The following is a 13,021-nucleotide window of genomic DNA, read 5'->3' as shown; positions in this document are numbered from 1 at the left end:
GTTGAGGCCCATGGCCCTGATGCAGCAGAGGGCCTGGTTGATGTCTGTGGCCCATGTTGACACCCAAGGCCATGCGGATGTCCTTTGTTCATGCTGCTGCCTAAAGCCACATTGATGTTGCCATACAACTGTCTGGGCCCTTACTGATTTATTTCCATGGCCCATGTTACCACCTAACGCCATACTGATATGAATGGCCTGTGCAGCCACCTGAAGCCCTCTGAGGACCTTGTTTGGCTCCATTTTCCTACTGCAGGAGGAAGCCATCTTAGTGGTTTGTACTGTTGACAGAAACCCTGTGGAAGCCCACGTTCCCTGCTCCTGCTGACTGTAACAAGCAAGGAAGCTACTTTAGCAGTGGTCTTGATGACCACAGATGCACAGGTGGGAAAGAGAGACACGAGAGGCTTCCGTGACAACCCCACCCCCACCTCCCAAAGCAACAGCCTGAAGAGGAAACCAGCAAAGAGAACTCTTTTTTTATTAGATATATTCTTTATTTACATTTCAAATGATTCCTCCTTTCTTGCCCCCCCCCAAAGTCCCAGAAGCCATCTCCCCTCCCCTGTTCCCCAATCAACCCCATCGTTTCTCTGTCCTGGTATACCCCTGAGCCTTTCCAGGACCAGGAGCCTCGCCTCTCTTTGATATCCAACAATGCCATTCTCTGTTATCTATGCATTTGGAGCCATGGGTAACATCATGTGTATTATCCCTTTAGGTTGATGGTTCTGACCCTGGGAGCTCTGGGAGTACTGGGTGGCTCATATTGTTGTTCCTCCTGTGGCACTGCAAACCCCTTCAGCTCCTCGGGTCCTTAAAGTCTGATAAAGATGCTGAAGCTTAGCTCTCCACAGCTGATGCCTTCTGGCAGAGGCTTGGGAAGGGAGGACCCCGTTCCTTTTAAGGGGCAGGGAACTGAGAGTTTGACTTGGCTGCATTGAGTATATGAATAACACAATTTTGACATCTTTATTTTTATTTTAATTTTTGTTTTGTTGGGGGGTTGGTCACAAGGCTGGCAAGGGCAGCTTTTGAAAGGCTGGAAACCCAATGTGATATATGGCTGTATGACGTCAAATTCCCACAAACTCAGTAAAACATTGTGTTGAAAAAAAAAATATGCCCGTTGGGTGTATAATGATCAGCAATTCAAATAATCAAGTATTTGCTGCATATATAATTAATACCCTAAATTTTCTCAAATAGCCCACTTGCCTTTATGGAAATGAAGGAATGGTTTTCTGACACATTAGATCTTTATGTAATTGAAGGTATGGCTTACTCATGCAGTTTAAAACACGTCATATCTGTCAGGAATACAATTGGATGACTAAAGATCTCTATTATTTTTCTCAAATACAATTTCTGACTTGAGTTTTCTTTTATTTTTTTAATTTGGTATATTCTTTATTTACATTTCAAATGATTTCCCCTTTTCTGGCTCCCCACTCCCCGAAAGTCCCATAAGCCCTCTTCCCTCCCCCTGTTCCCCCATCTACTCCTTCCCGCTTCCCTGTTCTGGTATTGCCCTATACTGCTGCACTGAGTCTTTCCAGAACCAGGGGCCACTCTTCCATTCTTCTTGTGCCTCATTTGATGTGTGGATTATGTTTTGGGTATTCCAGGTTTCTAGGCTAATATCCACTTATTAGTGAGTGCATACCATGATTGATCTTTTGAGATTGTGTTACCTCACTTAGTATGATGTTCTGAAGCTCCATCCATTTGTCTAAGAATTTCATGAATTCATTGTTTCTAATGGCTGAATAGTACTCCTGACTTGAGTTTTCAAACACATTTACTCTGCAATTTTTTTTTTTTGGTCTAAATCAGATACAAAGTTTTCTAAGTTCACCTCTGGTGCCTGATTAAGCACCAAATTTCTCAAATGGATAAAAATTTAATTTCGTCTGTATATTAAAGAAATGTGTTCTTCAGATTTCAGGTGTGTACAATTCACCTTTCCGAGATCATCCTGACCCTTGGGAGCTTCGGTTGCAGAAGGCAAAGCCTTTGGGTCACCAGAAGGGCACTGCAGTAAGGAGCAAGACCTCCCGTAGCCTCAGCGGCTGGCTGGCGTGCACCAGTGCCCGCTCCTTCCCCCAGTCGGCCAGCCTGCCGCCTATCGACAGGAAGCGGTGTCAGGTACGGAACAGCCCTGTGTTCTGTCCTCACTGCCCTCAACTCTGGCTGTGGTCAAGTGTGCATATTGTGACATTTGTTAACGTCACCCAAAACACCCATGCACTGCCCATTTTTGTAGCATCAGGGTAGCTAATGCTGTTGGCCGTCTCCACATAGAAACTCTATCTTGGCCACCTCAGCCTCTTCAGAGCACTAGTTGTCTTTTCCAACATCCTGCCATGGCCTGTTTCACTTATCACAGTGTCCCTAGGGCCAGTTAGAGTCTGTCAGAATAACATTCCTTTTGATTCCATCACATATATGTGTGTGAATGTGCTTGTATGCGCTCAACTGTTTATTCAATCATGGCTCAAAAGCTATGGTCACGTTTATGTTACCTACATTCAAAAGAACCTCTCGGGCCTACTAGCATGTTTTTGACTACACACTAGGAAGTCAACAGTGTCCAAGTGTTTTCTCCCATACTGTGGGAAGCGTTTTTACTCTTGCCATGGTGTTGTATTATTAACAATGCTTTGTTTTTGAGAGTAATTTTTTTCTCATAAAGATAACTTTAATTAAGAAACATGTCACTTTGAAGTGGTTGCCAGAGAAGTTAGCAAGTGTTCTCCTGGTACTGGACATTATACTGAACATGGATTTAAAACATGCATTGTTGTTGAGATACTGGACTATTTTATAAGAATTATGGTTGTGGTGCAACAGTTATAATCTATTATTGCTAGAGATATGTTTATGTGCTATCCCGATGACGTGACATAGCCTGTCCTCAAATGAGACACACAGTTTATGTGCCATTGTAAATGGCACTTGCATTTGAATCATTTAAGAAGTGCCAGTTTGAGAACTGGGGACACTCCAGAGATTCTCAGCACAGGCAGGGAAGCCTGCCTGTTTACTGTGATAGCTGGGTGGCAAATGCCTCCTGGGTCGCAGGGTAGACTTGGAGAGAGGGCACACATGCAACGTTGGTTGTTAGAAGTGATGACAATTTGAAGTTACTGCCATGTGTAGTAACCTGTGTCACTTGAGGAATGGGTGGAACAGGATATGCCTGAGATCTTAAAAGTGGTAAAAAGCACCTGCAGATGTCAGGTGTACTAAGGAAAGAGGTGCACCACTGAATTCAAAGGCAGAAAGCTGGTTGAGACTGAAGATGGGGGCAGGGGAGGGAGACTGACGTGGTGGCAAGAAGCTCTCAGATCAAGTACCCAGAAGAGGCGCTTATTTTTATTCTTTGTTACTTAGACAAGATTCCTCTGAATTCTAGTGAATTCCACACATATAGGGAGATAAGGGAGATTGAGGTAGGTAGGTGTGTATGTGTGTGTATGTTTGCATCCCAACAGAGATTTAAGGCTTCTGCTGAAGAAACCATTACTCCACGTGGAGGCTGAACTTGTCACAATCTCAACTTCTGAACTTTTATTTCTTTGATGTTTCTATCATCCAGAAGCCCTTTCAATTCTCTTTGTAAAACAAATAAGCCTTCCTGCTGCTCTTGAGCTGTATTCTGTTTTTATTGCCACAGTGAGTATTACACTATACATACTAAAAGGAACCCCAAGTTACAGTCTTATTCTGCCGTACACACAGTGAAAACATTCTCTGTGGAGAGTGACTGGCACCTGTTATACACCAAATACCAATTATTTAAACCATTGAACTTCTCAAAGAACTAAAGGGTCCAATTTAAGACTTTTGGCTTCTTCATAGCACATTGGAATCGTGATTGTATATCTTTAAAAAGCAAACCTCCAATACAAATCCATTAACTATTTTCAAATATAGCAATCCTCCTGTCCGGCTGTAGAAAGTACTAGATGCTACTGATCTGCCATTTGTGTTATTTACGGTCCATGACTTTTATGGTAACTGGTTCCTATTATTGGTTTCTATTAATGTAAAACATAAGTGAACGTAAATGAGGCGTGAATCATTCCTTTTTATTAGTCCACAGTCTTCACTCGCTGCGCGCAGACGCTCCAGCTGTGTCTTCTTAGTAATAACCCATCTAAAAGAGACAATTTTAAGAATAAGGAATGAGATAAGAAATCTTTGTCCATTTTGTATTATTCCCTTCCAACGCAGTGGTTTAAAAGAAAAATAGCAAACAGTGAGTCCCAAACGACACAGCAAATGCCTGAGCTGCCTCTGGCTGGTCTGTGCTGGTCATGATGCTGCCCAGTGCACTCGGTCTGTGCTGGCTCTGCTGGGACTCAGCACAGGCTCTTCTGTGGACTCTCTCAGTCCCTGAAAGACTGTGCTCTTTGTCCTAGAGACCCCGAGGCTCAGAATTCAGATAAAATAAGAATTAGCAGTGTGGCATGCATGCTTAGGAAACCAAACAACAAACACAAGCGTCAGCACCCCCATGATGAAGTTAGGCCCCGGTTCTTCCCCCACGTTCTGCCACGTGACTGGGTGTCTGTGCTCAGGTGCCATGGGTCTGTCTCCTCACATCTTCCCAGTGACTCTCTCCACGTCCTTCTTTCCAGATATCCCACCTGATATCTCTCCCTGATAGCTCACCTTCTATTTCCCACCTAAGCTGCAGGCCAAAGGCTTTTTAATGTACAGGTGACACATCTGTGCAATACACAAGATGTTCTCTCCACATTCCTGTAAAGGTTTTTATTTAATGCATAAGAGAACCTTTGCAAAATTAATGCTCATGATCTTTTCATGGCTTTACTATCTTTAAAAAAGGTACACACTTTCGTTGTATTAGAGACAATGAGCCTGTAATGTTACAGGGTAAAGCCACCTGGGCCTGTGGGTTTGGCTAGCCCAGACACGAAAATCTTGACATGGTAGGGAACACCTGCAAAGTCTTAAAGAGTTTTAATACAATCACTTTCATGAGAGAGAACAGTTTCAGAAGATAAGTGGTTTTTTTATTTGTTTGTTGTGTTTCTTTCAATGCATGGTTTCTCTGTGTAGCCTTGGCTGTCTTGGAACTTGCTCGGGAGACCAGCTGAGCTTGAACTCAGAGAATTGCTGGGATTAAAGGTGTGGGTCCCCAACACCCTTGTTTTTATTTGCTTGTTTTAGTTCTGAGGAAAAAATGGTGTTTTAAAAATAGTTAAGTAAGCTCGTTATATTGTGTAGAAGTTCAGCGCCACAGTTGTCACCCTGTCTGGGACTCTACCATAGTGAGCCCTCTGTCCTCCTGTCTTCCATAGTGAGCCCTCTGTCCTCCTGTCTTCCATAGTGAGCCCTCTGTCCTCCTGTCTTCCGTAGTGAGCCCTCTGTCCTCCTGTCTTCCGTAGTGAGCCCTCTGTCCTCCTGTCTACCATAGTGAGCCCTCTGTCCTCCTGTCTTCCGTAGTGAGCCCTCTGTCCTCCTGTCTTTTAAGGGACCCTTCCGAGACATCGGTGAAGTCTTGGAACAGCGTTACAAGCCTTTGGAGCCCACCCTGAGGGTGGCAGAACCCATTGACCACCTTCTTGTGGCCAGAGAGGCGTTCAAGCAAGAGGAACGGGTGCGCAACGTGCAGGACAAGATGTGAGTGCTTGGCTGAGCCGCGTTTCAAATTCTCCAAGACTCCCTGTTACTCAGTATTATAGAGGATGTTTTTTCTTGTGCAGAAAGGTAAAACTCACTCTCTCCTTATTTAGAGGCAATCATTTTACAGTAGGCAATGTTGTGAATGAATGCAATAATGATGTTAAGAATGTATGTGCACCACTCTCAGGCCAAACACAAATCCACAGACCACTCCCCTCAGAGAGGAATACCAGTGGCACTCTCAGAGGATAATGGCAACTCTGCATGACTGAGGATAAAATATTTGTGTTTAGTGAACACACATTTATTTGTGATGCTTTCAAAATAACATACAGTAAAACAAACATCTTCTGTGAGCTAGTTGCACTTGAACACAACAATGGGAAAAGGCTTTTAAAATCAGGTCCAATGAAAGAGCTTAGTTCATAATTGAGCAGCATGAAAGCAGGCATGGAGGCTAGCCCATCAGCAGAGGTAGTGTTAAATCACTCAGTGGCGTTGGTGACATGGGTCCTATCAGGTAACATCCTTCTCTTCCTGCTTCCTTTCTCTTATGGTACTTTGGCAACTCATACCGGACCATTGTAAATCTACACCGGCCTTGTTGTTGTTACAGTCATTAGCCTTGACTGTCTCTGCCATCATTATTGCATGCAGCACACAGTATTTTAGTGTGCTGTGTACTAAATGATTACGGTAATAATACAGGTGATTTTAATTATAGTGTAATAATTTAGTGTGATATAAATTACTAGTATAAACTCCTACATAATAGCATCTATACCATAGCATGCCATAGACAATAACTGCTAACCACCACTGTACATTCCATGGCAGTAACTTACACAATAGCAATTGCAAAGGCATTAAAATGTGTTTACAAAGAAACAAGAATGGCATTTCTTCTGCACACTGGGTTTTCGATCATTTTGTCAGTCAAGCCAGATACACATGACTTGTTAGGGTAAAGAAACTTGAAACAAATTTTAAAAAGGAAAAATGTTTACAAACTTAGATAAATATAAAATGATCATGCATCCTATGGAATTTTCTAGGTTTATATTAGAGCCACTATTTATCATGGAAAAAAAAAACCACCTGTGGCATGTTTAGCAGATTCTTTCAGCATCTGATCAAGTTAACCCAATGTATCAAAATTAAAAAATACCTTGGCCCATTAGTTTTGAAGAAAATAGATAGATTTACCTCAGAAATTACATATGATGATGCTGGTCAAATTGAGGCAAAAATATTTAGCTTAGTCAAAAATATGTAAGGAGGTATGTCCTAAAATTCGCTTGCTTTTACTTTGAGATGGGGCCTCCTCACTCACTGTCTAGCTGAGGCTAGCCCTCACCTTGCCTCATCCTTCCTTGTGCAGTTTCAGGTGCACCACTATGCCCAGTTCAGAATTACCTTTCTTTTTTCAACAATGCAAAGTGTATGAAGTGGAAGAGTAATTACCAAAATAATTGATGCTGTTGGCTATGCTATTGATGCGCATATAAAAGTCAGCACTTTTCAAAGCACCATGATGCCTTCTTTTAGAATTTTCTTGATTGACCTTGAAAGATCAAACGTCAGTGTTATCTCCAAAGGAAAGTGCTTGGAGATGCTGCACAGAGCACCTGTAAGTTACATGCGTCTCTGTGGACTATGACAAGACCCTCCCTGCTGAAGCCTTAGCATACTGAAAGGGAGTTCTGAGATTAACAAGCCTCTCAGATGAACTCACTGAACAGTTCAGAGCAGGCATGCTCTGAGCCGCATGTCTAAGCAGTTGCTTTCAGCAGTTAGCCCATGGCTCCACTTTGTAGGGTCTTTGGAAACACTTGCATTTTCATATGGTGGATAATCCAAAATTTCATTGATGTTAGACTGGGATTTTCACCTCTACTTATGATAATTATAAAAAGAAGTTAATACTTACCATAAAGATGTATTTGTATTTCTTAAGTGTGGACAGCCCTCTTCCTACACTAACAAATTATCATAAGAAGTCACAAAGGCTTGTTCAGTAGTCATCTGTCTCTCAATCAGGAAAGGCGGTCTTTCTGATTTCAAGGGCAGTGCAGCAACGCTCCATGTGTGGGCTGATGTGCAGTGCCTTTACTTTCATGTTATCAGGGAGATGGCACTGCATTTTATTAGGACGAATTAGAATGATGTGACTTCAGATGTTGACACTCCCTCTGTGCAGTCTGCTCTTCTGACTTGCCCTCATTGGCAATGCGTTGCTGTGACTCTTAGGAAAGTGATCTCACCACCCTGTGCCTCTATTTCTCTGTCTGTCATAGGAGTGTTACCTTAAAGGGCTGTAGTGAGAGCTAGGAATTTAGAAGTATCTAAATAAAAATAACAATTAATTGTCTGGCCATGAAAGATTGCTTAGCGGATGATAGCATTTGCTGTGTAAGTGGGGAGCAGAGCTCAGATCCCAGCACACACGCCAAAGAGGCAGCCATGTGTATCCGTGACAGCACACTTTGAGGGACAGACAGGAGGATCGCTGAGGTTGTTCGCTGTAGTCTAGTCTCAGGTTCAGCGGGAGAGCGCCTTTTCCCAAGAGACATAGCAGAGACAACATGCACTGTTGTCTTCTGGATCTGCAAAGATGCGCATGGGGCACATGCCAGCACACACACAATCTCATAGACATCTCTCTCTCTCTCTCTCTCTCTCTCTCTCTCTCTCTCTCTCTCTCTCTCCTCTCTCTCTCTCCTCTCTCTCTTTCTCTCTCTCTCTCTCTCCTCTCTCTCTTTCTCTCTCTCTCTCTCTCTCTCTCTCTCTCTCTCTCTCACACACACACACACACAAACACACACACACACTTTGCATATGCTATAGGCACCATACTCCTGCACAACAGCTATCCAAAGCAGATGAGGAAGTCATGTTACAAATACAGACTTGCCTTCACACACGACTTTATTTTACAGGCGTCAGAAATTCTCACCACCCATTATCCCTTTTTAGGCTCAAGAAATAATTATCTGTCTCCAGATGTATAAGTATATAGGTATACAAATACCTGATAGTAAATAAAAAAGAAATTAGTTCAATTTTAAGTAAAATTTGCTATATACTAAAGGTTAAAGCAAATTGGATTCAATAAGATGGATGTACTTGTTTTATATAAAGAATTGAACTTGCTCGAATGTCTGCGTGTGCAGGAAACAGAGTATCTTCAGCATTTGATTTCAAATCACCAATGCTGACATTGCATTATGGCTTTGCATGAATACATAGTATGATGTGGCAAAAGTGTATTAGAGCCACTTCAAAAACCATTGGGAATTTTGTCTTAATCCCAAGCTAAACTCATGAAACTTTTAAGTGAAACTTGTCAGTAACACAAATGATAATTTTCAATATCAAACATTTTAGCACAACATTTAAGAGTTAAACATTTTAACTCAATACAGAGATGCATAAATTTGATACCTACATATGGAGAATTTCTTGTACACAAACAGTACAAGAATCTGCTTTCCAGAGCACAGAGTCAAGAGCCTGGGGAAGGAACCTATAGTGACGAGGGTGATGCAGATGCTTGAACAGGCAGGGGAGTTGGGAGGGCAATCAGAATATGTTTGTGTACATGTGTGCCATTGTTAACAAAATTAATTCTAAACAGTTTGGAAAGAAGTCAAAAAGGTCTTTGTTTTCCTTAATTAAATCATTGTGACAGTGTGACAGTTTAAGAGTGAAAAACTTCATCATGACAGAAAGCATGTTGCAACTCATAACAGAGCAGTGTCAAAACCAGAGTGAGGTCTCAGGCAGCTTGCCAGCACTGAGGTGGACGGCCCACTACTCTGTGCCTGGGGTCCCAAGAGGAACACAGGAGAGAGACAGCTATGTGGCAGCCTTTGTCTCTTGCTTCCAGACTGCCTATGCAAAGTGACCAGCTACCTCACGTGCCTGCTGCCTTGATATCCCCACCATGATGGACTATACCCTAGAACTATGACCTCCCCTCCCCCCTTCCCCCCCCCCCCCCCCCCCGCAAATCCTTCTTTCTTGTAGCTGCTCCTGCCAGGGTATTTTTATCACAATGACAGGACAAGTCCTGGATACCAATGCCGATGTATCTATGAAGAAATACTGTGTTCAGTGAAGCTGTTTTGGAGAGTATTACAGTAGAATTGTTGGAAGGTAGTGGGTTCCGCTGAAGGCAGACATCAATCTTGCATGAATATAATCTGGGATTTGTGTCTGAGAGATTTCAGCTACCACATCTATGCCAGTGATTTCTACAAAAATGCGAAAAATACCACACATCCTACCCACCTAGTTTGCTAATGAAAACCAACCATGCTGTTTTATTTGCCCCAAAACCTTTCTATGGCCTTTTTAAATGAACAATACTTTTTCATAGAATGTATTTTGATCACGTTTCCTCTTCCCCAAATCTTCCTAGACATCCCCACATCCCTGCCCACCCAGTTTTGTTATTTTTCTCTCCCTCTTTCAACAAACAAACAAAAAGAATCAGAAAAAAAAACCCAAACTCCCATAAAAGCACGTAAATGAAAATTGAAATGAAAACCCATAAGACAAAAAATGCCACACAAAGCCAAAACGATACAAGAAGTTCACAAAATACTATTGAATTCCTTTTGTGTTGTCCAACTACTACTCCTGGGCATAGGGTCCACTCTGCAGTGTGATGGATACACCCAATGAGACACTATTGCAGGAAACCAGTTCTCTCTTTGTTAGAAGCAGAGAGCTTCTTAGTCAGGGGTGGAGCCTGTATTCATGTCCACCTCTCAGTGCTGGGATCCCATCTGGCTTGGACCTGTGCTTGTGTTTTAAGTGCTGTGAGCTTACTTGTTATGTGTGGAAGACACTGTTTCCCCAGAGTCATCCACTGGGGAAGACTGGCTCTTACAGTCTTTCTACCTCTTCTGCATAGCTCCCAGAGCCATGAAGACAGGGTTTTGAATGTTCCAAAGTCTCCCTTTCTATACATTACTGACTCATGGGTCTCTGTGTTGACTCCCAAGTACTGCATCTCTGACATGGTTGAGTGAGGCGCTGCCCTGGGGCTGCACCAGCGTGGCATTAGGATTCGAGGTTGCTGTGCTCACTTAACAACATGATATTGGTTTTCCCCTACAACCATGGCTGATGATTGTGTCTTTGGTCCCTGGCTGCTTTAGCAGTGTTAGGCATGAGTTCCATCTCATGGAATGGTGAGCCATACACAAAAATTTAAAAAGTGATTAGTTATTCCTGTAACGTTTGTGCCACGATCACACCCACTATTTCTTGCAGATAAGTTACTGATGTGGGTAACAGAATTTGTAGCTGAGTGATATTGATGCTTTCATGTCTACTTAGGTTACAGTGCAAAGAACTTCCCAGAACTGTAGTGGCTAATCAATAGGAATGACGTTTTAGTTGGGTGCCACCTTGACATCTCTGTGTTTGATGTCATAATAAAGTGTCCTCTTTTGCAATAGAATCTTATCATCAGGTTGCAGAGAGCAACCAACAACCCTGACAATAGCCTGTAATGATTGCTGGTCTCCATGTGGTCCTCTTGGCCAACAAGAAGATGTGGCCCATTCCTGGAAATGAAGGCTTTATTTGGTGGCATAATATGCCTAGCTTGGGGCATGGTCTCCCCTATTATTTGCTGACTCAATTTAGACTTATTCTATATGTATACATCTCAGGAGGCTTCGGCAACAGTTGGTCTCTATTTGTTTTTCAAGTGACCTTTAGTGTTAGATGTTTCTCCCATCGTCTACCCTTCACCCTTCTTTCCCATCCATCTCCTTATTTAATCCTCCTATTCTAATCTGTTCTTTGTCTCTCTGTGGTGATATATTCTATTTTTTCTTCCTTGGGAGATCCTCCTCTCCCCACTCGTCCTTACTAGGTATCTAATCTCTATAGTTATTAAGCTTGAAGAACAACATATAGAAAATTCATCACACATAAGAGAAAATATGGAATATTTATTGGGGGGAGGCCTTGATTACCTCACTCAGGATTTTTTTTTCTGGCTCAATCCATTTACCTGCACGTTTCATAATTTCATTTTTCTTAACAGCTGAAAAATTATTCCATTGTATAAAAGTACTACACTTTGATTATCCACTCATTAGTTGATGGACATTTATGTTTGTAATTGCTGGCTATTGTGACTGGGAAGCAGCAGTGAACATGGATGTTCTTTGGGCGTATACGCAATAGTAGTATAGCTGGATCTTGAGGGAGATATTTCCAGCTTCTGGAGGAACTGCCACACTGACTTCCATAGGGGACATAGAGGTTTCTGCTCTCACCAGCAGCCCCACATTCATGCTGGATGAGCTGTCATTTATCTTATTGATCGAGGCTATTCTGGCTGGGTAAAATTAAATCTCAAAGGATTTTTATTTGTATTTCCCTGAAGACTAAAGGTGTTGAACAATTTCTCAAGTGATTCTCACCATTTCTGTTTCATGTTCTGAGAACTATTTTTTTAGTTCTGTTCTCTACCTTTTAATTCTCTACCTGGTTTGTTTTGTTGATATTCAGAGTTTTTAGTTCTTTATATATTTTAGATACTAATCATATCATTTGCCATTCTTTAGGCTGCAGCTTTGTCGCAATGAGGGTTTCTCTTTCTGTACAAAGGCTTTTCAGCTTCATAAGGCGTTATTTATTAATTGTTGCCTGTATTGTCAGCGTCCTGTTCAGAAAGTCCTTTCTGCTGCTGATGAGCTCAAGCCTGTCCCCACTTTCACTTCTCTCGGAATAAGGAAATCTAGTCTTACACTGAGGTCCTTGATATTTTTGAAATTGAGTCTTGTGTAAGTGATAAGTAAGGATCTATTTTAATTTTTACACATAGCCATCCGGTGTTATCAGCCATACATGTGGATTATGGATTCTATGTTAAAAATCCAGTAAGGCATGTGGACTTACGTGTCTGCATCTTCCCTTTGATTCTGTTGGTCAACACGTCTGTTTTCTTACCAATGCCATCCTCTTTTCATTAGTATGTCTCTCTAATACAACCTGAAATCTGGGATGATGCAGATACTTGCAGTTCTTTTTATTATTCCGGATTGTTTTAACTGTCCTCTGTGTGTGTGTGTGTGTGTGTGTGTGTGTGTTATGTTTCCATAAGAAGTTCAAGATAGGTTTTCAACTTCTTCAAAGAGCTGTGTTTGAGTTTTGATGGGGTTTACACTGAATCTGTGGATTGCTTTCAGTAAGATGGTCATTTCATAATACTAGTATCCTAATCCATGAGCATGGGATATCATCCATGCTCTGTTGTCATCTTTGATTTCTGTCTTGTGCATCTTAAATATTTTTATTATACAAATCGTTCTCGTCCCTGATTAGAGTTACACCA

The 13,021-nt window shown here is 41.9% G+C and overlaps 1 protein-coding gene across 1 annotated transcript in view; it reads left to right on the top strand.

Moving 5' to 3' along the window:
• The window catches only part of Spata17 (spermatogenesis associated 17), a 182,798-nt gene that overhangs the window by 102,226 nt on the left and 67,551 nt on the right, over nt 1-13,021 (top strand). Inside the window, exons 7-8 of the mRNA XM_052200850.1 lie at nt 1,942-2,148; nt 5,507-5,655. Of these exons, the coding sequence (XP_052056810.1) occupies nt 1,942-2,148; nt 5,507-5,655 (356 nt within the window). The remainder of the gene's footprint in view (nt 1-1,941; nt 2,149-5,506; nt 5,656-13,021) is intronic.

The sequence above is a fragment of the Apodemus sylvaticus genome, chromosome 12 (assembly GCF_947179515.1).
Source record: "Apodemus sylvaticus chromosome 12, mApoSyl1.1, whole genome shotgun sequence".
NCBI classification, from domain to species: domain Eukaryota; kingdom Metazoa; phylum Chordata; class Mammalia; order Rodentia; family Muridae; genus Apodemus; species Apodemus sylvaticus.
Note: the sequence above shows the minus strand (reverse complement) of the source record. Positions and strands in the feature narration are given on the sequence as shown.